The following is a 26,363-nucleotide window of genomic DNA, read 5'->3' as shown; positions in this document are numbered from 1 at the left end:
AGGATCCTGGTTTTTAATCCATTCTGCCAGTCTATGTCTTTTGATTGGGGAATTCAGTCCATTGACATTTAGTGTTATTACTGTTTGGATAATATTTTCCTCTACCATTTTGCCTTTTGTATTATGTACATCATATCTGATTCTCCTTCTTTTTACACTCTTCTCCATACCTCTCTCTTCTGTCTTTTCGTATCTGACTCTCGTGCTCCCTTTAGTATTTCTTGCAGTGCTGGTCTCTTGGTCACAAATTCTCTCAGTGACTTTTTGTCTGAGAATGTTTTAATTTCTCCCTCATTTTTGAAGGACAATTTTACTGGATATAGAAGTCTTGGTTGCCAGTTTTTCTCTTTTAGTAATTTAAATATATCATCCCACTGTCTTCTAGCTTCTGTGGTTTCTGCTGAGAAATCTACACATGGTCTTATTGGGTCTCCCTTGTATATGATGGATTGTTTTTCTTTTGCTGCTTTCAAAATCCTCTCCTTCTCTTTGACCTCTGACATTCTAACTAGTAAGTGTCTTGGAGAATGCCTATTTGGGTCTAATCTCTTTGGGGTGCGCTGCACTTCTTGGATCTGTAATTTTAGGTCTTTCATAAGAGTTGGGAAGTTTTCAGTGATAATTTCTTCCATTAGTTTTTCTCCTTCTTTTCCCTTCTTTTCTCCTTCTGGAACACCCACAACATGTATATTTGTGCGCTTCATATTGTCCTTGAGTTCCCTGATACTCTGTTCAAATTTTTCCATTCTTTTCCCGATAGTTTCTGTTTCTTTTTGGAATTCAGATGTGCCATCCTCCAAATCACTAATTCTATCTTCTGTCTCTTTAAATCTATCATTGGAGGTATCCATTGTTTTTTTTCTATCTTTTCTACTTTATCCTTCACTTCCATAAGCTCTGTGATTTGTTTTTCCAGTTTTTCTATTTCTTCTTTTTGTTCAGCCCATGTCTTCTTCATGTCCTCCCTCAATTTATCGATTTCGTTTTTGAAGAGGTTTTCCATTTCTGTTCGTATATTCAGCATTAGTTGTTTCAGCTCCTGTATCTCATTTGAACTATTGGTTTGTTCCTTTGACTGGGCCATATTTTCAATTTTCTGAGCGTGATCTGTTATCTTCTGCTGGTGTCTGGGCATTTAGTCAGATTTCCCTGGGTGTTGGACCCAACAGGTTGAAAGATTTTTCTGTGAAATCTCTGGGTTCTGTTTTTCTTATCCTTCCCGGTAGGTGGCGCTCGTGGCACTCGTTTGTCTGTGGGTCCCACCAGGAGAAGGTGCTGTGGGTCCTTTAACTTTGGAAAACTCTTGCCGTGGGGGAGGTTCGCCAGCCAAAGCGGCTTGGAGGAGTGCCAATCCGAATCTCCCAGCTGGCCCGGGGATCCGAACGCGGGGAGGGTCGCCGGCCGCCGCAGCCCAGGAGAGCGCCCGTCCAAATCTCCCAGCCGGGCCCGGGGCTCCAAGCGTGGTGGGAGGGCGACAGCCGCCGCGGCCCGGGGGAGTGCACCGTTCCCAGCCGGACCGGGAAGCCACGTGTTTGGAAGGGACCCCGGTCACCGTTCTCCGCGGCCTGGGGATCTCCGATCCAATTCTCCCAGTTGGTCCGGGGGGCCGCGCGTGGGGGGGGGGCGCCAGCCGCCGCAGCTTGAGGGGACCCCCTCTCCAATTCTCCCAGCTGGCCCAGGAAGGAGGGAGGGAGGGACTCCGGCTGCCTGCCGCCCCGGCCCGGGGAAGCCCGCACCCGTCGGCGATCTCACCGGAGCGATTTCTCCCAGCCAGTCAGCCGTTCCAGAATGGGGTACGCTGTCTTCTTGATCTCTGTCGTGGCTCCGGGAGCTGTTCTGTATCGTTTCTACTCCCCTAGTAGCTGTTCTGGAGGAGGAACTAAGACCCACGCGTCTTACTAAGCCGCCATCTTCTCCGGAAGTCCACATTTTATTATTAACATTAGTATCAGCCTCATAAACTGAACAGAGAATTGTGTCCCTCTTCATGTTCTCTGAAGCGTTTTGGTTAGACTGAAATTATTGATTTCTTGAACATTTATTAGACTTGTAAAACCATGTTGGTCTGGAGCTTGCTTAATATGAAATTTTTTTTTTACTACTAACCAATCTTTGTTTACAGATTACTTTTATAATTTATGTTAAAAATCTTGTAATATATATTCAAGTCAATTGTGTATTTACATATTTTAGGAATCTGTCCATTTCTTGTTTTCAAGTGAGTTGACGTTCTCTAATTTTTAATCTTAGCTGCTGTATCCTCTCTCTCACTCCTAGTATTATTTATAAGGGCTTTCTATTTTTAAAAAATCTATTTTATTAGATCTTTCAAAAATAGAATTTCAACTTTTATTAATTCTATTTATTTTCCTTTTCAACAACAACAGTTTATACTGTGAACCTCATGGCTCTTTCATCTAACATCTCTAGTGCTTCTACTATACCTTATTCTATGTTCTTTTCTTTTCCCTTCCTAAAGGTCTCTTAATCTGTTCTCCCTGATCTCAGAAGCTTTACAAGGGAAAAAAAAGTTCCAAAATCACATTGGGACTAGAGAAATAGTTCTCTTATAATGTAAGAGAAATATAAGGTTTCTCTTTAAACAATTAGAATTAAAATTTTTTACGATTCCAAGAGTATCAGAATCACTGATGATGAATTGTGTTCAATTAAATTAAAAAAAAAGAAACCATAAATTGCACATTTTAAAGTTGATTTCAATATAAATATATTTAACAAGTCACAAATAATAATAAATACTTATTTCACATTTTTACATGTCAGGTATGTTTGTGACACAGTACTGTTATCTTCCTTTCTCACAGACAAGTATAAAACTTGGTGTTCCCATTCTAAAGTTTTTATTAGAAAAGTTAACAGTGCAATTCATTAAATGCATTAAAAATGAGTTATACATCAACTTATTTTAAAGGTAGAATTATTCAAACAGTGAAAATAGAACTGATTGTCCTGGTTATTCCTTCAAAATCTACCTCATACTCTCAACTCCCCAATTTTGGAAATAGTGCATTTCTATTTGTATTTTCTCCAGATAATGAAAATGAAAGAAGGGGAAATTTAAATTATACAAAATAATGGTCTCTGGCATAAAGTTTTCATTATTTGATAATTTAATAATTTTCCTACTCTTCTCTTCTTAAATGTATAACTCAGATCAAGGGTAAAGGGACAAATAATTCTGAGATGACCATTTTTTTCCTTCAGCATAAAGTTTAATGTTCAATTTAGGAAACACAAAGTTAGGAGATACGTCTGAAATACTAAAGTTATTTCAGAGTTCAGTGCTTTTTACAAATTTAAAATAGATGAGGTAATCAAAACAAGTAGCTTGTTTTACATTCTAAATATAAAACATCTAAATGATCTAATCAAACAATTCTACTGCTTAATAAACCCTTCAGGAACAAATTTCATGTCAAAGTATAATACAAGAATGAGCTAGTGTAAAATGCCACATGGAAGAATTTAAATAGAAACTTACATTATGAAAGTATAAGTCGGTTCTAAACTTTCTGAAAGTAATCATATAAAGGTGTATGAACATAAAGAATTACAAGTGTAGCTACAATTCTGTGCCTATGCCTCAAAAATAAAATAGGCACATTTTGCTTTTCAACTATAACTCAAAGGCAATTTAACAAAAAAATACAATATTATAAATATGTGAGACTGTCAAGTGACACTAGGCATGAATTAAAATTGTTAGAAGAGTTACAAGGTAACCAAAAACTGCATACCAGGTAAAACATGTATACTTTTCATAGTACTGTTTTGAAAGCACATTTAATTGACATTTTTGAAACATGAGTCTATTAAAATAAATGAGACTTACTGATTAACTTTTTCTATGTAAAACTAAAATTTGACATTGGATTTATTTCTTTCAGGCACACACACAACTTCAAATTATTATTTTTTATTAGAAAAGCTGTGGGTTTATAGAACATCATGCATAAAATACAGAGTTCCCATATGTCACCCTATCACTAACAACTTGCACTTGTGTGGTACATTTGTTACAAACAATCAAATCACATTTTTACAGTTGTACTATTAACCATAGTCCATGATTGAACTTAGGATCTCTGTTGCGCAGTACCATGGTATTTTTAAAAATTTTTATTCTGATACATATATAATCTAAAATTTCTCCTAAACCACATTCAAATATATAATTCAGTGCTGTTAATTATGTTTACAATGCTGTACTATCATCACCACTATTCACTACCAAAACTTTTCTACCATCCTAAATAGAAACTCTGTACATTTCAGGTTTAATACCCTATTCCCCTTCAACCTGTCTCCTGGTAGCCTATATTCTAGATTATGCCTCTTATTAGAATTAGACTGCCACTTGAATGCTTATTCTAATTATTTTAAATCAGTGAGGGTATACAGTATTTATCATTTGTGTCAGGCTTATTTCAATCATCAGGATGTCTTCCAAGTTCATTTATGCTATCACATGTATCAGAATTCTTACAGCTGAATAATATTCCACTGTGTTTCTATATCTCATTTTGTTTATCCATTCATTGGCTGATGGACACTTCAATCACTTCCATCTCTTGGCAATGGGAATACCGAATATCAGTGAGAAAATATCTGACAGAGTCCCTGCTTTAAATTATTTGGGGTATTTCATAGTAATGGGATTTCTGGGTCATATGGTATTCTAAACTTAACTTTGAGGAACTGCCAAACTGTCTTCCTTAGAGACTGTACCATTAACATTCCCATCAACAATGAATGAGTGTTCCTATTTCTCCACATCCTCTCAAACACTCATAGCTTTATGATTTTGTAATAGTCGCCATTCTAGTGGGTGTGAAATGGTATCTTGTGGATTTGCTTTGCATTTCCCTAATGGCCTTGATACTGAGCATCTTTTCATGAACTCTGTGGCCACTGGTATATCTTCTTTGGAGAAATGTCTATTCAAGTCTTTTGTCCATTTTTAAAAAGTTTTATGGAGATATATTCATATGCCATACAATCCATCCAAAGTACATAATCAATATCATCACATAGTTGTACATTCTTCACTATAACCAATTTTCTTTATTCAAAAAAAAAAAATCCAATCCATTACCGACTCTTTGCATTGGTATGGTACATTTATTACTGTTGATGAAACAATGTTAAAACATTTCTTGTAACTATAGTCCATAGTTTTTAGTAGATGTATTTTTTTCTCATATACCTCTCTATTATTAGCTCCTTGTAATAGTGACAGACATTTGTTCTAGTTCATAAAAAAGCATTTTCATATTTGTACTATTAATCACAACCATTGTCTACCGCAAGATTCACTGTGCGATACAGTCTCCCATATTTTACCCTATAGCTTTCCTTCTAGTGACATACAAGACTCTAAACTTCCTCTTTCAACCACAACCATACACATAATTCAGTGCTGTTAATTACACTCACCATATTGTGCTACCATCACCTCTATCCATTACCAAAGAACCTAATTAAACATCCTGCCCACTTTATGCATCGATTTCCCATTCTCTACCCTCATTCTATCTCCCTGATAACCTATTCTAGAACTTAACTCCATGAGTTTACTTATTATAATTAATTTGTGAGTTCATGCAATATTTGTCCTTTTGTGTCTGACTTATTTCACTCAAAATTGTGTCCTCAAGATTCATCCATGTTTTCACCTGCATCGGGATTTCACCTCTTCTCACTGCTGAATAATATTCCATTGTATGTATATACCATATTTTATCCATTTATCAGTTAATAGACACTTGGGTTGTTTCCACCTTTTGGCAATTATGCATAATGCTGCTACAAACACTGTTGTGCAAATCTGAGTACCTGCTTTCAGTTCTTCTTAGTATGTATCTAGCAGCAGGACCGTGGGTCAAAAGGCAGTTCTATACTTTGCTTCCTGAGAAATTGCCAAACTGTCTCCCACAGTGGGTCTTCCATTCTACATTTCCACCAATAGTGTAAATGTTCCTATTTCCTCTACATCCTCTCCAATATCTGTAGTTTTCTGTTTGTTTAATAGTGGTCATTCTATATCTCACTGTGGTTTTGATTTGCATTTCCTTGATAGGTAGTGATGCTGGGCATTTTTTCATGTGCTGTTTTTTTTTTCCTCTTATATTCAGATCTTTTGCCCATTTTTAAATTGAGTTGTAGGATTTCTTTATATTTGAGGATATTAAACCCTTATCAGATAAATATTTTCTATTGAGTAGGCTGCCTGTTCATCTTCTTGACAAAGTCCTTTGATGCACAAAAAAAGTATTCAATTTTGAGGAGTCCCCATTTATATATTTTTTTTTTCACTGCTTGTGCTTTGGGTGTTAAGTCTAAGAATCTCCACCTACCACAAGATCTTGAAGATGTTTCCGTACATTTTCTTCTAGGAGTTTTATGGTCCTGGATCTTATATTATTAAATCTTTGATCCAATCTGGGTTAATTTTTGTATAAGGTGTGAGATATAAGTTCACTTTCATTCTTTTGAATATGGATATCCAGTTCTTCCAACACCATTTGTTGTTCTGTCCTAGTTACATGGACTTGGCAGCCTTGTTGAAAATCAGCTGATGATAAATGTGTGGGCCTATTTCTGAACTCACAATTTTGCTCCATTGATCAATATGTTTATCTTTATGCTAGTACCATGCTGTTTTAACCACTACAGCTTTGTAATATTTTTGCTCATTTTTAAAATGGGTTATCTTTTTATTATTATCTGAAGGATTTTTTATAATTTTGGATATTAAACACTTTTACTTTCATGATAAAGTCCTTTGAAATGCAGAAGTTTTTATTTTTCTGAGGTTTCATTTACCTGTTTCTTTCTGTTACCTGTGCTTTTGGGTATAAAGTCTAAGAAATCACTGTCTAATATAAGGTCCTGAAGATGCTCCCCCATGATTTCTTCTAGGAGTTTCATAGTTCTGGCTTTTATATTTAGGTGTTTGATCCATTTTGAGTTGATTCTTTTTATGTTAAGAAGATTTTTACTTTTATTCTTCAACATAAGGTGCAGGACTATTCCAAATAATCTTCTTTATTTCATTTTATCCTTTAATACACATTTTATCTTAAGTCATACTGAAAGTTTCTGAAGCAATAATTAAACTATTTTTGTTTAAACAAAGACTGTAATCCAGATTTTGTATAATTTGAGACTGGCTCTCTTAGGCTAAATTAATGAGACTTTTCTATTGGATAAAGTTACATTATGTTATAGAAATTATTGTTTTCATATCTCAATGGCCTACTTTACCATTATTTGCTGTTGTGTCGGTCAGCCATTCCCTACAAATGTTTCTCCCAAAATTTCCATCTGGGTCTTAACTACAGATTATAGATACAAAACAGTTCCCAAAGAAATACCCATGTTTTCAGAACCCATGGTTTTCCATCCCTTTGGATGTGTCTGCTGCTTTTGATGACTGAGAAGAGGGGGGAAATTCACAATTCCCCAATGTAACTGTTTTTGCCATGGCTTTCATGCCATGTGGGAGCTACAAACCCGTTAGGACGAAAAGCTGTTCTTCTCTTTACTCTCCTAGAACCATCTGGCTTTATTTCCATTTCCAATACCAAGTGGTAAAAAAAAAAAAAAAAAAAAAAATTCATGTCAGCCTCTAGAACAGTATGTGTAATAAGTTGCTTGTAATGATTTCTGAAAATTACAGTTTCATTCATCTGAAGTAATAAAGAGTGTTTAAACCATCTCCCAATGAATTCTGGACTACCTGAGGTTCTAGTGTTTCTCAACCACATGGTCAAAGTTCATAAACAATTATCTACATCTTTACCATCAAAAATACTATTTTAGGCTTATATTAAAGTTCAGTGATTTTTAAAAATTCCTATGGCATTTCCACTCATCTGAATTTAGCAAATTCAGATTATATATCAAAAGGGATACTGCCCATTTTTTCCCTCCTTTGACCTAATGAGTCATTAGGGTTGGCTCTGGAATATGACTGTGCTCAATGCCTTATTCTGCCCCAGAAATACTACCAACACCACGGGGTGAAAATGGCTCTCATGCTGCTTGTCTTCATCTTCTTTATTGTCATCACCACCTATTGAGCTCCAATTCTGTTTCCAAGCATTGCACTGAACTGTATGCATACATTTTTTCATGTGATCTTTTTAACAACTTTGAAATAAGCAGTAGCCCACTTTGTAAATTAGGAAACTTAGGCATGAACAGATTTGGGAATTCTCCTGAGCAGCAAGGCAGGGATCTATCCAGCCCCAGATGATATCAAACTATGTGATTTAACTGTCAGCGACACTGCTGACTACCATCAGGTGATGGCTAAAATCCATATTGCTTATCAGAAAAGGAAAGTTTTAATCATGATATCTTCCTGGTTGTAGCTTGAAAAAAATATCCTTCCTTTCTGTCTGTTTGTACCTTATACTAAAGAAGGGTCTACAGTTTTTTAAAAGTCCATGAGGAATTTTACCTTTATATATAACTAAACATATTTTGAAGCTTTGATATTTTTGTATATTAAGAGCCTTCCTTCCTATTATCAATGAATTTTATAAAGGGAAAATGTTAGGCACTGCATGCAGGTATCATTTTAAAAATCTATTTCTTCTCCATAAGGCATCCTTCTTACTCTTTCTTTCCCCTGGTATTTCTATAGTAACCTGGCAACCTCAGCTGTCACCTATTTGTTGGCACTAAAAGATCATTTAGTCAGTCCTCCACTTGTTCTGAAATGCGCTCTTCTAGTCACATTTAACAGGATGGGAAGCATTTTTTGAGTTGAACTCACTTGTTGGGAGGAGCAAAAATATCAAGAAATGTGGTATTGAGAATTCAGCTTTACAACTAATAAAACTTCGGCTCTGGGCTCTTTGGAGTCAGCCTGAGCCCCTTCACACCCATTACCTTTACCACTGCTTATGCAAGGACACTAACTGTCCACAGACAGGAAAGTTTCAGAAATTTGTCTTTTCTAAGATAGGTATTATTTTTTTCTCCTGAAAAGCCCCAAGCTCTTCCATCTCTGGACTAGGAAATGACAAAGCGTTTTTTGGTCATATAAGATAAACTCTGTACTCAGTCATGTCATGGCAGAGGTGGAAGAAACATGAGAGTGGGGTCTTGTATTCACAAAGGCATTCACATAGGTGCTCTCTCCAAGTGAGTTAGGCACATGTTGGTTGGAGGGGATATTCCAACATTGTTTTGAGGCTTGGAGAAAATTCTAATCCAGACATCATCAAGGTGATGCTTTCTTCCCGAAGATTAGCACTCTGGCTGGTGCCAGAATCCTTGGTCCTTGGCTAGTCACATGGTAAGACACATAGCAATTATCTAGCATTCCAATCCATGAACTTGGATTTAGAGCTTCCATTTATTTAGATCATCTTTGATTTCTTTTAGCAATGTTTAGCAGTTTCCTGTGTACAAGTCCTTTATATACTTGACTAGATTTGTTTCTAGCTATTTGTTCCTTTTAATTGCTATCGTAAGCAGAACTTTTTTCTTGATTTCTTCTCTCAATTGTTCATTACTAGTGTATGGAAATTCTACTAATTTTGGGGTGTTGATCTTATATCCCACCACTTTGCTGAATTCATTTATTAGCTCTAGGGGCTTTGTTGAGAATTTTTCAGGATTTTCTGTAGATATGACCATCTGCATGTAAGGCAAGTTTTACTCTTTACTCTTCAACCTAGATGCCTTTTATTTCTTTTCTTGCTGAATCGTCTTGCTAGAACTTCCAGTACAATGTTTAATGACAGTGTGACAGTGGGCATCCTCATCTTGTTCTTGATCTAAGAGGGAAAGCATTCAATCTTTCCCCATTAAATATGTTAACTGTAGGTTCTCATACATATATATATGGAGAGAGAGAGAAACCTACAGTTATATATATATATATACACACACTTTATTGCATTGAGGAATATTCCTTCTATTCTCAGTTTTCTACATGTTTTTATCAAGGGGTGCTGAATTTGTCAAATGCCTTTCTTTTCTGTGTCAACTGAGAAGATCATGTGTTTATTTTTTTTCCTTTGCTCTGTTAATGTGATGGATAAACTTACTTGATTGTCTCATGTTGAAGCACTCTTGCATACTGGAATAAATCCCACTTGATAATGGTACATAAATCTCTTAATGTGCTACTGAATTTAATCTGCTAGATTTTTGCTGTGGGTTTTTACATCTATAGATATTAGTCTTTAATTTTCTTTTCTTCTGTTATCTTTATCAATCTTTGGTATGAGGTTGATGTTGGCCTATAAAATAAATTAGGCAGCATTCCCTCCTCTTCAATTCTTTGGAGGAGTCTGGGAAGGACTGGTGTTAATTATTCTTGGAATGTACGGTAAAATTCCCAAGCGAAGACATCCGGTGCTGGCCTTTTCTTTTGGAGAGGTTTTCAATTACTAATTAAATGTCTTTACTGGCTACTGATTTGCTGATATTGTCTCCTTCTTTTTTTTTTTTTTTTTGCTGGTGTCCCAGAGGTCCCTAGGCTAGTTTTGCTTTTTATAGTGTTTTTTTTCTTTCTGATCCTCAGCCTAATTCATTTCAATTGCCTTATCTTTGAGTGTGCTGATTCTTTCTTCTGCCAATTCAATCTGCTATCAAAATGCTCCTAGAAATTTTTTGTTTCAGTTATTGTCAACTTCTACTCTGGTAGTTCTATTTGGTTCCTTTTAAAAATTTCTATCTCATTAATAATAGTCTCTTTTATGCATTCGTTGTTTTCCTGATATCCTTAGATCTTTCTCTGTATTTTCACTCATCTCCTTGAATATATTGAAGATCATTTTTTAAAAGTCTCTGCCTGATATATCCACACATTGGTCGTCTTCACTGATGTTTCCTGGATTTTTATCTTCTTTCTTTGGATAGGCCATAATTTCCTGTTTCTTGTTTGCTTTGTATACTTTTGCTGCGCATTGCATATATATATATTTGTTTGTTTGTTTGTTTGCATGGGCAGGCACTAGGAATTGAATTCAGATCTCCAGCATGGCAGGCAAGAACTCTGTCCACCCGCACACTGCACATTTTAACATTTTAAAATGTTTAGTCTGGGATTTATAACCCGAGATGTCTGTTCCTTGTATTTGTAACAAGTTGGTGATATGACAGAGATTTTCTTGACTATCAATCCTACAGGAAGGCCTGTCCAAGGCAAATGCAAAGGGCAGTGTCTTCCTTGTCTTTTCTAAGCCTGTGTCGTGTCCTCGGCTTGTGCTTGCTTAGAAGTTACCTTCTTTATAGGAGTTTGAATATCCCTTCTACCTCTGCCAACCTTAAAGCAAGTTAAGTGTTTGCCCAGACCGTCCACCTCAAATGTTTCTTGTACTGTTTTTGTTGTCTCAAGCTGCTCATGCTTGGAGGGAAAATTCTGGGAGGGGTGGCACACCAAAGAAGAATATCCCAAGTCAGTCTTTCCCAGTTGGAACAAGGCCAGGGACCCACACAGGGAGAAAGCTTCAGCTTCCATGGGGAAAGGATGAGGGAGGGTCCAGGAAGGACACCAGGAACTTCTTGCATAGCTCCCCAAGCTGTGCTTCCTTGACTTGCCCAGCAAATGCAACACTTCAACTGTTCTCTGCAGCTCTGAGGAAGCATATCAAGCATACCAACTTTAAGTTTCCTCTATCACCTTTGTCCAAGGCAGGTTGGAACATGACCAACTTTAGAGCCAGGCTCCCAGTGGTCAGTAGTAGCAATCAAAAGTCATCATCAGCAATCAACCCAGGCCCACTCCAGATCTTAGGGAAACTGATTTTTATGTCTCTTTCTGGCTACCTGGAAGATACACCAGAGGTCAGACCCCACTGCTGTCTGACTCAAAGACTGGGGGCTGAGAAGTGGTAACTGCCACCCAGAGAATAATTTAGTGGTATTTACACTATTACCAGCCTTTTCCTTACATTCTTTCCTGGATGCTGTACAGTGATTTACTGGGCTCTGGAGTTTCAAAATAGTTGATTTGGACAATTTTTGCCTGTTTAATAGCTGTTCTGGTGAAGGCACTGATTTCTGGAGCTTCCTATCCAAAATCTTCCCAGAATCCTTCTTTTCAAATTATTTTTAAAAAGTATATTGCATTCTGCTGTGCCACAGACCCAGGTTAGATTCCCAGAGCCTACCCATATTAAAAATATATATATATATAAAACATTGAAGTAATTTGCTTTAATTAGCAAATGTTTGAAGAAAGAGCATTGAAGATTTTCATGAAGTAAAACTGATATGAAATATTTAACTGTTTTCACATGGAAATAATTGTGATATTAAGAAAGTATTAGAGAAAATAGTTTGTAAATTAGTTGAGCAGAGAGGTTTAGAATCTGAGTTATGGAGTCAGACAAACATGTCTCAAGTTTGTCAACTCCAGCTTTACCAGAGATTAGTTTTGTGGCTTTGGCAAAGTATAAAAGCACATTTTTTCAAGCCTATAGTTTCTCATTTATATAAAGGAAATAACAATACTAATTTACAGGGTGTGGATTAAATGAATACATAATGTTTAAGAAAATGCCCCTTACACCCAGTAAATGGCAGCTATTATTATTATTGTTATTAAAAGCAGCTTCCAAAAGCAATTCATTAAATATGAAAATTTTAAAAACAGTACATAGAGTAGTTCACCTTAATTTTTCTATTAACACTTTTGCTGTAACAAATCATGAATAGTTCAGTCTTAATGTTAAATAACAAACAAAATTTGCCCTAGATATAACCTTTACAACCAAAGGATATCATTCCAAAACCAGAAGAACCACGTCACATACATCCAGAATTTGGTTGCCAAATATATTCCAAGGGGCAATGCACTATGCATTGAATGATCAAAAAAGGATCTGTAAAACACAAATTTTAATGAAGTTTGAGCTCTATATTTCACTACGAAAATAAATGAAAATTAAGCCCGTTCTGCATAGTAAGCACTGGTTTAAGCAGAATCCATTAAGTCCAGATTGCATAAATACCAAGACTGCTTACATTAATGTGTGAGTTCACACACAACGATAACTGAGGTTCACAGAATCTCAGCAAGATTCTGAACCTCTACTGAATTCAAGAATTAAAGTTACATTTAGTATTTTTCAACTTCTGAATTTATTTACTTTTATTCTTTTAAAATGAATAATTCATTTTAGTAGACAGTCTTATCGTCCTGCATATTATTCACCAAAAATGCACTATAATTTTGAGAAATGAGTACAAAGCAATCCTCAAGTTTTTCTCTGTTTCATCATTATTTCTTAAATACACACTGCAGTTAAGCCTGGGGCAGATCTTTTCAAATGGAATGCACTGGTTCATTTGGTAGAATTGATGGCCTATATTTATAACTTTAAAAATTCAGGTAAAATATACATTAATAAGTTGTAGTAAACATAAACAGGATCAACCATCTATACAGATTAAGTAGGAAGTCTGGATGACTTCTTGTTTATAGTATTTCTCTGAGCTGCAAGAAATAAAAACAATGAGATTAATTACCTGGAATTACTTATCCTTCTTGAGTTAACACATTCGTGACTTTCTAGTCATTCTCACCTGTGTGTGAATTGTTTTCAGACCTCTTTTTCTGAAACTCAGGTGAGAACATATCACTAAAGGAATGGATATTAGGTAATAAATTCTAGATCATAGGCACTTGCCTTGGTTTGCTATGTAGGGCAACTTTAAGGCAGTGGGAGCTATAGTTATGAAGAAAATGGAATGATCACAATATTTAAAGAAAAAAGAGGGAGGACAGAATTTAAAAATTGTGTTTTCATGATTACTCTTAGACTCGGCTCTGCTACTAAAATAAAATCTCTTCTTTGTTTACGGTCTATGACCAAAGAAAATGTAATTCCTGATTAAGCTATGGAAAGGTGAGCTCAAAGAATAAGCAGCATGTCTATTAAATTCAGAGTGCAACAAACCAACGTTCCCTTTTATTAAAATGTTTCAACTATTTCTAAAAATATACTTTAACTTTAAAAACTATGTCCTAGACTCTTGTCACTGAAAACAACTTTAGAATCATTTTAACAAGGTTAAAAAAACCTCAAAGATTACACACATTAACTTGTCAAAGTTCTTTAAACACTAAAATAATATCAAATGTTATATAAAAGGCAGTGTTCAAAACAAACAAAACATTATTTTTTCATCCTAGCAGGGCCCAAAATATATCATTCCATGTATAGTTAAAATAATACACTTACTTGGAGAGAAACTGTACTGTAGCCCAAACACCACCATACATTAGCCCTTTAATGAGCCAAGAATCAATATTTAGGTCTGCTATAAACCCAACCAGCCAAATAACTAGGAAAGGGGTTCCTAGCATTACTTTCTGCCGAAATTCCTGTAAAGAAACAAATAATTAGCCAGAAAGTTTTGCTTGTTTCAAGTAACTACAATGTGAACCACTGTTACCTTTGTGCAAATATGTAACAGGATGAAATTCATTCTTTTAAATACGCCTATTACGTGCTAGTCACTGTTCAAGGTGCTGGTCTCTAATCTTTTGGAAATAGGCATTACAAAAACACTTCTAAAGTATTTTGTTAAAATTGTGGAAAATAAGAATAAAAGTTCTAGGAATGGGTTTTATAAAGTCAGATATAGAGATAGCAGTAACACCTTCATAAAATACCTCTTAATAAATTTGTAGGCAGCTACCAAGTCTTTCAGGTAACGAAACTATATAAAATATTCCAAGTGTGGTCTAAGAAAGCGCTGAATGGTAACATTACTTTTTTCATTAAATATAATATCTTTCTGCAGACTAAGTTTACACTACACCTTTTTTAACACTTTCATGCTGTTGGCCTCTATGGAACTACATTTTCAAACAAATAGCCACGTCTCTCTCAATTTAGCTATTGCAATTCATTTTCTGAACTAAATGTCTAATTTTAATTTGGATTAATAAGCATATTGATTTCAGAGTTTAATTTTATACTTTAGTAAAATAACTAACCTTTCTAATTTCTTTTCATCTCTAGTATATGTGATCTCTATGTGAAAACATTACAGACTCTTAACTGGGAAAAGGAGAGAGAGTGTACAGTTGGGATGGGTGACTGAAGGGAGAGAAGGTGTATATGAGCAGTTTGAAAAAATATTTTTTAAATTAATTTTATTATTTTTTAAGATATTTGTTCTCTCCCACAGGGTCCACTTTTTCTCATTTTAAAAAATATGATTTGTTTAACAGTAAAATACACACTTTTTAATACATGTTCTTTGAGTTTTGACTCAAAGAATATATACAATAGTTTAACCAGCACCACAAACAAGCTATAGAACAGTTCTGTCAACCACAAAATTCCCCTTTTTACCCCTAGTCCTGGCAATCACTGATGTCATTTCTGTCCCTTCCTTTTGCCTCTGCAGAAATGACAAATAAATGGAATGAAACAAAATGTAGCCTTTAAGTCTGACTTCTGACTTCTTTAATTTAGATAATGTTTTTGACATTTATACATGTGTATTAGTAGTTTGTTTCTCCTTTTTAATGCAGGATAGTATATTCCACTACATATTTGCACCATTGAGTTATTTCCAATTTTTGGCAATTTTGAATTTAGCCATTATAAACTTTGCATATAGGCTTTTATGTGACATAAGTTCATTTCATTTGGATATATAATTTTAAGGGAAATTTCTGGGTGAGAATACTTTTTAATTTTTTTCAAACTGTCATTTAATAAATATATGATGATATTATAAAGATATAATGATGATAAACTGCTATATAGATATAAAAAATCTATTTCCTCCAACATGTTATTATGGAAATTTTCAAATATACAGGACATCTGAAAGTGTTTTATACTGAATGTTCGTATACCCAACCACCTAGATTCTACCACTCAATAATCTATTTTTAAAATAAACTTTGGATTTTGAGATAATTGCACATGCAGTTCTAAGAACTAATACACAGAGATTCCATGTACCCTCTACCTAGGTTTTCCCAATGGTAACCCTTCGTGAAAGATAGTACAATATCACAGCTAGAATACTGATATTGATGCAATTAAGACAGAAAAGATTTCTATCACAAGGATCCCTCCTGTTGCCCTTTTACAGAAAATTTTCCCTGGCCTCCACTCCTCCTTAACTCCTAACAACCACTGGTCTGTTCTTCCTTTCTATTAACCGTATCATTTTGAGAATGTTTTTTACAAATGGAATTATACAGTATACAATCTTATGAAATTGGCTTTTTCCATTCAACCTAATTCTCTGGAGAGTCATCCAGGTTGTAGAAATAATCCAGATGTCCTTCAATGGATGAATGGTTAAGCAAACTGTACACCAATACTATGGAATAATAATTCTTTTTGCTATTCAATTTCTTTGCCTTACTACATAAACTGCAGAATAATCTTGTCTATATATACGTACAAAAAAATCTTGCTGGAATTTTCAAAGAAATTGCATTAAATCTGAATATTAATTTGGGAAGAACTGACATATTTTCTGGGCTATATCTTCCAATACATGCACATGTTATATCTCTATTAGGCTTTTATTTCTTTCATCAGCATTTTAAAATTTTCCATAAATAAGTATTTTACATGTTTGGTTAGATTTAACCTACATATTTAAATTTTTGAGCAATTTTAAGTGGTATCTTATTTTTATTTTTGGTGGTCATGTGTATACTATTGGTATTTACAAATATAAATGATTTTTATTGTTTACTTCATATTTTGTGATCTTACTGAACTCACTATTCAGTTTTACAAGATTCTTTTGTAGATTTCCTGGATTTTTAAATAGACAATCATGTCAAGTACAAATAGGGAGTTTCTTCCCCTTTTTTCCTTTCTCATCTGTGTAACGTTTATTTCATTTCTTTGCTTTATTGCACTACCTAGAACTTCCAGCACCATGGTGAATCAGAGCAGTGACAGCAGACATCTTTATTCTTTTTTTTTTTTAATTTTTTTATTAATCAAAAAAAAGAAAAGAAATTAACACAACATTTAGAAATCATTCCATTCTACAAATGCACTCAGTAATTCTTAGTATCATCACATAGATGTATGATCATCATTTCTTAGTACATTTGCATCGATTTAGGAAAAGAACTAGCAAAACAGCAGAAAAAGATATAGAATGTTAATATAGAGAAGAGAATTAAAATAATAATACTAACTATATATATATATATATATATATATATATATATATATATATAAAGGAAAAAGAAAAAAACAAAAACAAAAGATACAAACACACAAACAAACATACAAAAAACCATATTTCAGGTGCAGCTTCATTCAGTGTTCCAACCTAGTTACATTACACTTAGGTATTATTGTGCTGTCCATTTTTGAGTTTTTGTATCTAGTCCTGTTGCACAGTCTGTATCCCTTCAGCTCCAATTACCCATTATCTTACCCTGTTTCTAACTCCTGCTGGTCTCTGTTACCAATGATATATTCCAAGCTGATTCTCGAATGTCGGTTCACATCAGTGGGACCTTACAGTATTTGTCCTTTAGTTTTGGGCTAGACTCACTCAGCATAATGTTCTCTAGGTCCATCCATGTTATTACATGCTTCATAAGTTTAGTCTGTCTTAAAGCTGCATAATATTCCATTGTAGGTATACGCCACAGTTTGTTTAGCCACTCGTCTGTTGATAAACATTTTGGCTGTTTCCATCTCTTTGCAATTGTAGATAATGCTGCTATAAACACTGGTGTGCAAATGTCCGTCTGTGTCTTTGCCCTTAAGTCCCTTGAGTAGATACCTAGCAGTGGTATTGCTGGGTCGTAATCCATTCTGCCATTCTATGTCTTTTGATTGGGAAATTCAGTCCATTAACTTTTAGTATTATTACTGTTTGGATAATATTTTCCTCTACCATTTTGGCTTTTGTATTATATATATCATATCTGATTTTCCTTCTTTCTACACTTTACTCCATACCTCTCTCTTCTGTCTTTTCGTATCTGACTCTAGTGCTTCCTTTAGTATTTCTTGCAGAGCTGGTCTCTTGGTCACAAATTGTCTCAGTGACTTTTTGTCTATAAATGTTTTAATTTCTCCTTCATTTTTGAAGGACAATTTTGCTGGATATAGGAGTCTTGGTTGGCAGTTTTTCTCTTTTAGTAATTTAAATATAACATCCCACTGTCTTCTAGCTTCCATGGTTTCTGCTGAGAAATCTACACATAGTCTTATTGGGTTTCCCTTGTATGTGACAGATTGTTTTTCTCTTGCTGCTTTCAAGATCCTCTCTTTCTCTTTGACCTCTGACATTCTAACTAGTAAGTGTCTTGGAGAACACCTATTTGGGTCTATTCTCTTTGGGGTGCGCTGCACTTCTTGGATCTGCAAATTTAGGTCTTTCATAAGAGTTGGGAAATTTTCAGTGATAATTTCTTCCATTAGTTTTTCTCCTCCTTTTCCCTTCTCTTCTCCTTCTGGGACACCCACAACACGTATGTTTGTGCACTTCATATTGTCATTCAGTTCCCTGATCCCCTGCTCAAGTTTTTCCATTCTTTTCCCTATAGTTTCTCTTTCTTTTTGGAATTCAGATGTTCCATCCTCCAGTTCACTAATTGTAGCTTCTGTCTCTTTAGATCTACCATTGTAGGTATCCATTGTTTTTTCCATTTTTTCTTCTTTGTCCTTCACTCCCATAAGTTCTGTGATTTGTTTTTTCGGATTTTCTATTTCTTCTTTTTGTTCAGCCCATGTCTTCTTCATGTCCTCCCTCAATTTATTGATTTGGTTTTTGAAGAGTTTTTCCATTTCTGTTTGTATATTCAGCATTAGTTGTCTCAGCTCCTGTATCTCATTTGAACTATTGGTTTGTTCCTTTGACTGGGCCATATCTTCAATTTTCCGAGCGTCATCCATTATTTTCTGCTGGTGTCTGGGCATTTGATCAGATTTCCCTGGGTGTGGGACCCAGCTGGTTGAAAGCTTTTTCTGCGAAATCTCTGGGCTCTGTTTTTCTTTTCCTGCCCAGTAGGTGGCGCTCGTGGCGCTCGTCTGTCTGCACGGCAGTCAGCATGGGAAACCGCGCGTGGAGGCGGGGGTCGCTGGCCGCCGCGGCTTGGGAAAGTGCCGGTCCTAATTGCCCAGCTGGCCCAAAATGCCAAGCGTGACGGGAGGGCCCCGCTATCCAACGTTCCCAGTCAGACCGGGGAGCCACGTGCGTGGAGGGGACCCCAGTCGCCAGCCGCCCCGGCCGGGAAAACGCGCGCCCCTTGGGTATCTCACTGCAGCGGATTCTCCCTGCCCGTTCAGCCGTTCCAGAATGGGGTACGCTGTCTTTTTCGTCTCTGTCGTGACTCCGGGAGCTGTTTCATATTGTTTCTGTTTCTTTAGTTGCTTTTCTGGAGGAGGAACTAAGACCCGCGCGTCTTGCTAAGCCGCCATCTTCTCCGGAACTCGACATCTTTATTCTTGATCTCAAGGGAAAACATTCAGTCTTTCACCATTAAGTGTGTTATTTGTAGGTTTTTGTGAATGCTGTTTATCACATTGAGTAAGTACCCTTCTATTCCTATTTTTCTAAGAGTTTTATCATGTATGTATGTTGAATTTTATCAAATGTTTTCTCTACATGATATGAGATTTTGCATTAGATTGATTGGGTTTAGAGCTCCCTAACCTCTTTGCCTTCTTCACTCCATTTTTCAGTCTTTTTCACACCCATATAAATGTTTTGTATTTAATGTTCAAGGTTTGCAATTATACTCAGGAGGAGGAATAATAAAAGTACATCTGCTTTATCTCCCTAGATTCATTTTTATTTATTTTTTTGTACATGGGCAGGCACTGGAAATCGAACCCGGGTCTCCAGCAAGGCAGGCAAGAACTCTGCCACTGAGCCACCATTGCCTGCCTATTTATTTTTGTGGCTCTAAGGAGCCACCACCTCCCTAGATTTATTTTTACATGAACAATAAATAATATTTAAAAAGGGAAATATGAGATTTCCATTGTTAACAAAAAAGATCAAAGGTTTTTTTTTAACTTTTTTATTGTAAAATATAACATATATACAAAGCAAGAAAAAAAGCAATAATTTTCAAAGCACTCTTCAACAAGTGGTTGTAGAACAGATTCCAGAGTTTGTCATAGGCTACCATTCCATTATCTCAGATTTTCCTTCTATTTGCTCCAGAACACTGGAGGCTAGAAGGAATATATATGTATTTATCAACACAATGAACATCTTTTTTTGTATGTGTAAAAAATAACATATATAACAAAAAAGCAATAAATTTCAAAGCACATCACAACAATTAGTTGTAGAACAGACATCAGAGTTTGGTATGGGCTACAATTCCACAATTTTATATTTTTACTTCTAGCTGCTCTAAGATACTGGAGACTAAAAGAAATATCAATTTAATGATTCAGCAATCATATTCACTTGTTAAACACTACCTTCTCTGTATAATTCCACCATCACTTCTGATCTTTTCCTCACCCTTTAGGGGTATTTGGGCTATGTCCATGCTAACTTTTTCACGTTGGAAAGGGCAATTGATAATATGGAATAAGGGGATGGAACCAGATGATGTTCTGGAGAGGCTGGCCTCTTTGCATTTCAGGACTTATCTGGTCCAGGGGCCAATCTAGAGATTGTAGGTTTTAGTGTGTGGAACCTTTGTAGAATCTTATCTATCGCCCTAAGTGTTCTTTAGGATTGGCTGAAACAGCTTTGGTTGTGCTTTGGCAAGTTATGGTAGGCAGCAATGTCTAACCGAGGCTTGTGTAAAAAGGACCTCCAGAGTAGTGAAAGGTTTTTAAATGTTGATGAACACTAATTTAATGTTTCCCTCCCACAAAATGTTAAGCAACATTTATTTAATCATAGATCTGCCTAAGATCTTATCTTAAAATCAAAGAGCTTTTTTTTTAATGAAATAATTAATGGTTTATTGGAAAGGGGAAAAAAAATCTGCCATTGCACATGAAGGATATGATTGTTATACAGAGAAAATCCAGGAGAGTTAACAAAGTATTAGAACTTGTTAGTTATTACCAAGTTCAATAAAAGAAGCTGGGGCAATTGGTTATTCACAATTCCACAATCGGTTAATGTGGGAAAATAACATTAGATCCCTACACCTCATTCCAAGCACATTAAAAAAAAATTGCAGGTACATTAAATTTTTACATTAAATGTAAAAAGAAAAGCTATTAAACTTTTGTAAGAATACATGAGAGACCAAAATCGGATAAAACATAAGCAAATATTCCCAGACCTTGAAGAAATTAAATCCAAAAGCTTTTAAAATAGCTTTCTAAAACCAGATTTTCTCCATATCTATCTACTCGTACTGTCCAATAAAATTGTTTTTTCCTTTTTTGTATGATTTGTCCTTAGTGAAATATTCTTGACTCCTAGATAAAGTTTCTTGTCTAGTATTAAATACAGAGATTTATAGTTTATAAACTTGCCTGTTTTCTACACTATAACAAAACAATGAACGGTTTTTGCATATTTTGTTGACTTCTTTATCTTACCATTAGATATGCTATATAGAAAACCATTTATTATTTCATTTTGATGTTCGTTTGTCCTTTAGGATTTAGAGCAGTTGTGCTAAACAGAGTGAAAAATGGCTAATGTTTTATAATAATCAGGCTAGTAACAAAAATGCTATATGAATTTTGGGGAGTCCCATAATCTATAATTTTTATGCTTTTATTTTGTTGAACATAAATATTCTAAAGCATTTTTAAATGTATACAAAAATATATGATGTTTAGTGGCTCTCTGATGTTAAGCTTTATAATTACATAAACTGTTCATTTCTTTTTCCATCCAGTTTAGAAAAATTTGAATCATGAATGTGACTTGGTTTTATAACCAATGAAACTGTTACATGTCAAAGATAAAGAGAGATTTCTGAAAGCCACAAGAGAGAAGCAACACCAAATAAAATAATAAATGGTTTTCTACGAAGAAACAAACTATGAATGGTTTCTAGAAGAGAGCCTCAATATGATTAAATACTGATTTCTCTTCGACCCATCGAAGGCAAGAAATCTGATGGTGTATTTAAATTGCTAAAAGTGTGTGTGTGTGGGGGGGACTTCCAGCAGAGAATTCTATATTCAGCAAACCTAAAAACTGAGGGAGAGAATAAGACATTCCAGATAAACAAAAGCTTAGGGAGTTTGCCCCCACTAGACTGGCTCGAGAAGAGATACTAAAGAGAATTGTACAGGTTAAAACAAAAGATGAAAGTTATCAGATCATACCCACAGGACGATAACCACATGGGTAAATATAAATGCCAGCACTATTGTATTTTTGGTTTGCAACTATACTTTTTATTTGCTACTAAAAAGGAACTAAAAGGAAAATGCATAAAAGGTAATGATAAATCAGTGGTTTTGGACTCATAAACAAGTAATCTGTGACAACTACATGTAAAGATGAGGAGTTGGAGGGGTACAGGAACATAGTTTGTGTTCACCACCGAAGTTAAATTGGTACCAAAGCAAATGAGATCGTTAGATTTAGCATGTTAAATTTAAGTCCCATGGTAACTACAAAGAAAATGCTGGAGAACATGTAAGCTCAGAGAGACAGAATTAGAGTACACGTTGGCTGTGGCTGGGGCAGGAGGAATGTTTTAGTAATAGAAAGTGGTGAAGGTAACTGTAATATTGTGAATGTGATTAATCTCAATGAATGGCATGCTTGGAAGTGATTGAAATAGGAATATTTATGTCATAAATATGTCCCTACCATTTAAAAAAAAAAAAAGAAAGAAAGAAAGCGCAACTAAAGAGAAAACAACAATTAAATACAGTACATGATCCTGGATGGGACCTAACACAGGGGGGAAAATGATCAATGGGACATTATTGAGATATATGAAAATTTTAGAATGTAGACTGTAAACTTTATAACGAAAGTTTATGATTTCGTTATAAATTTCATGAACTTGATAATTGCACTTTAGGTGATCACTATAAATGAATATTTGTTTTTAGGAAATTTATGTGGTAGTGTTTAAGGACCTTGATGTACACAACCTACACTCAGGTATTCAAGAAATAATTGATAAATGGACTTTAGATAGATCGACAGACAGAAAAACACACAAACTGAAAAGGCAAATGTGGCAAAATGTTAAAATTGGTGATCTGGGTATCTGGGGGTGGGAGATATGTTGGCATTCTCTATATGGGGTTTGTATTATTTTTGTACTGTCCTGTTTGAAAGTATTTAAAAATAAAAACTTAAAAAAATTACACTGGGCAATACCAAAATTAAAGGCTACAAATACTTTTGCTAAGAAAGTATGGCTATGAATCTTACTTAAAAAGGTTATATATCAAAAAATCTTCAGTCATGCATTTACCTTATCAGCTTTTAGCTTTCTAAGAAAAGATGGATTGTCATATCCTTTTGCTTGCCTTGCCTCTTGCAAATGGTTAATCATCCACACATTTTTTCTCTGCTTTGCCAAATCAAGTGCTGATTCACCCTAATAATACAAGTAGAAGAAATTCACATTAAAATAAAAGTAGTTACTAGCTCTTAAAGCATTTCCACAAAAATAAAATTAAGATTGCACTGTTGGCTCACTGGCATTACTGTTTGACATCAATATCTAAGAGCCTAAATCATTTTATGTTACCTATTATTCTTTCCCATTCAAAGAAGAATCATAAAATTTATCTATTCATCTTATCCTGTGGATTCTATTTTTTGCTTGTACTTTTAGCTACATTAGAGAGCAAATCAAAAAGTAGGTATTTTCATACTTGCTGGATCAAGGGCGATCACTAACTAAGCTTATCCTCAATTATTTCAAATTCTTTAAGGATTTCATGAGGAACAGGTATTTTTACAAAATATCCTTTTACGACACTAAATTGCCAGACATTTGTCTGTTTAATTTCATCCATGACAAGAATCTTAAGAAGAGAATAGGGAAGAAAAAGAAAAGTCACCATTTACTCCTATGACTGCTAGAATGGCATTCTTGACCTATCTCAAAATTGATTCACTTATCCAGAAATTTCCAAAGAGAACAAAGCCAGTGAGAGAAAATAGTGGAACTCAAGTTATAGACTTACAACTCCCACATCAGCCCAAGAAAGAGTGCCAGGGAGTACAAGTGAACAGGACTAAAATGTATTAAAGAAAGTAAGAAACAAGAAATAGTGTCTCCAATTCTAAATCTACACTTCTTTTTGCTTTTTATTAGTTGAAAATTTTATCTTTCCTTTTGCAAATTAGCTGGACACCTATATTTCTAATAATGTTCTCGACTATTTATTTGCTTTTTTAGACAGAAAAGTGAAATTAAAAATGTTGTTTGCCAATATTTCAGGAGTGCATATACGTATATTCAAAATTGCTTTAAAAACTATCGAATTTGTATTTCAAAAAAACTGGGTGGAGAAAAAAAAAAGGAATAAGGAGCCTTGGGGTGCTGATTGAGGGATGTTTACTTATGAAGGGCAAAGTACAGTTTATCTTAGAAAACACTATAACAATAAAAGTAAACAACAGAAAGCACACCACCAGCACCAACAGCAACCACCATAACAAAACAATAAGAACAGAAAGCCCAACCAACCCTTTAACTAAAAGATCAAGGATATGTAAAAGGAAATGAGCTGCTCTAGGTTAGTCTTCTGCAAATAGGGATATTTACTTTAAAATTACCTATTTTATCCTTACCTATTCCAAAATTCTATAACCTAAAGTTGTCAGAACCAGCTAAATAATCCAAACTAGAAAAATTACCTGAATAAAAGCAATCCCTTTGGGTAACAACTCCCAGAGAATATCCTGCAGTTGCCTCGGTCCAGCTGAGCATCCCTTCCACTAGAGGCCCATGTGACACCTAAGGATTGCCTAGATAAAAAGATTGAGGGAGCTTTAAGAAATCTTTCAACTACTCCTCTAGTCATCTGACTATTTTTTATAGTTCTTTTATTCAGCTGGTAAAATAAACAAACAATTGATTTAAAGAATTATACTAAAACCAGGTTCTGAATCAAGTCTATACTTGGTCACTCCATGTACCAGCATAAATAATAAATAACACCAATCAACAACAAGAATCTACATGGAGTATTTACAGACTATATAACTGGTAATAAAATAAATTCTTCAAGGGTTTGGTCATGGTAATAAAATAAATTCTTCAAGGGTTTGGTCAGATAAACATCATGGTTAGGGTGGAAGATCACTTGAAGTTCTGCCTATATGAGGCTGAATTTCACTGTTAAAACTAAGGAAAATTTTCCCTTAGAGACCATCTAGGTCTGGTACAAAATGGTAATGGAAACTATTTTCTGAAAAGTTTCTTACTTCATTTTAAGAAACCATGTGAGTCATTTTAATATACTAATTAAAGTTTGTAATTTTACATTCAGTACAAGCTAAAACTTATGTTGTTGATAATTTTAGAAAGACAAGATTATAAATCCTTGGGCACATTTCTAGAAATCAAATGTCCCCAAACTCACTTCATATAAATTTATCTGTGTCACCAAAAACATATGCTAGAGGGAAAATTATTTTTTAGAAATTCAAAAATATAACACTGCCATAAAAAGGGATTATTGCACAGGCAATGATTTTCTTAATATGTTCCAAATTCTGTTTTTTCCTGTTATTGTTACTTAAGACAAAAATTGGATTTATTCTATAATTCCAACTAGATGATTATAATTGTTGGAATTATAGTTAATTAGATCAGTGATTCTTGAATTCTTTTGAGTCACAGTTGATGAAAGTCAGTGACCCCTTTACCCAGAGAAGAGCTGATACATGTGACATTTTTAAAAACAATTTTAAGGGTCCACGCATGTACCTCCAACAAAGTCCACTGGTGTAGCCCAGATTAAAAATCTCTTGACCAGAGTATATGGCCAATCCGGTTTCTTCTTAGTATCTAAATAGCCATTTTAATTCTACCTATCATTTAATGTGAATTTTTTCCAATATAGGTTCTATATTATTTTGATAAAACTCTTTGTTTATAAAACAAAGGAATTTAATTCCTTACTCAAATAGCTAATTTACAAGCATAAATCTTCAATTCATATAAAAAGACAGATTTCTAAGAAACTCAAGCTTAACACTATTTAGAAAATTATTATTTTAGAAGAAATAGAATCAACTCATAGATGTAAAACTATTACTACAAAGTACAATTTTTCACATTCTTTTGAAGGATGTAACTTTCACTAGCTATGTGAAGCCATATTCAGATTAGCAAACTATGTACTACTGTTATAATTCATAGTTATCAGCAAAAATTTTACTAAGACTCAAAATGAAAAATGGAAAAATGTATATATTATATAGAAACTGCCAAA

General features: G+C 34.7%; 1 protein-coding gene across 2 annotated transcripts in view; it reads right to left on the bottom strand.

Annotated features, from left to right (window-relative positions):
• Nucleotides 1-26,363, bottom strand: part of ZDHHC17 (zDHHC palmitoyltransferase 17) — a 185,686-nt gene that overhangs the window by 31,520 nt on the left and 127,803 nt on the right. For both annotated transcript variants that reach the window (XM_077111496.1, XM_077111495.1), the window contains 3 exons: nucleotides 23,384-23,509; nucleotides 14,235-14,377; nucleotides 12,772-12,872 (listed from right to left, as the gene is read on the bottom strand). In XM_077111496.1, coding sequence (XP_076967611.1) covers nucleotides 12,772-12,872; nucleotides 14,235-14,377; nucleotides 23,384-23,509 — 370 coding nt within the window. The remainder of the gene's footprint in view (nucleotides 1-12,771; nucleotides 12,873-14,234; nucleotides 14,378-23,383; nucleotides 23,510-26,363) is intronic.

This window comes from Tamandua tetradactyla, chromosome 7, assembly GCF_023851605.1.
Source record: "Tamandua tetradactyla isolate mTamTet1 chromosome 7, mTamTet1.pri, whole genome shotgun sequence".
Classification (NCBI taxonomy): Eukaryota; Metazoa; Chordata; class Mammalia; order Pilosa; family Myrmecophagidae; genus Tamandua; species Tamandua tetradactyla.
This window is presented reverse-complemented; position numbering and strand designations above follow the sequence as displayed.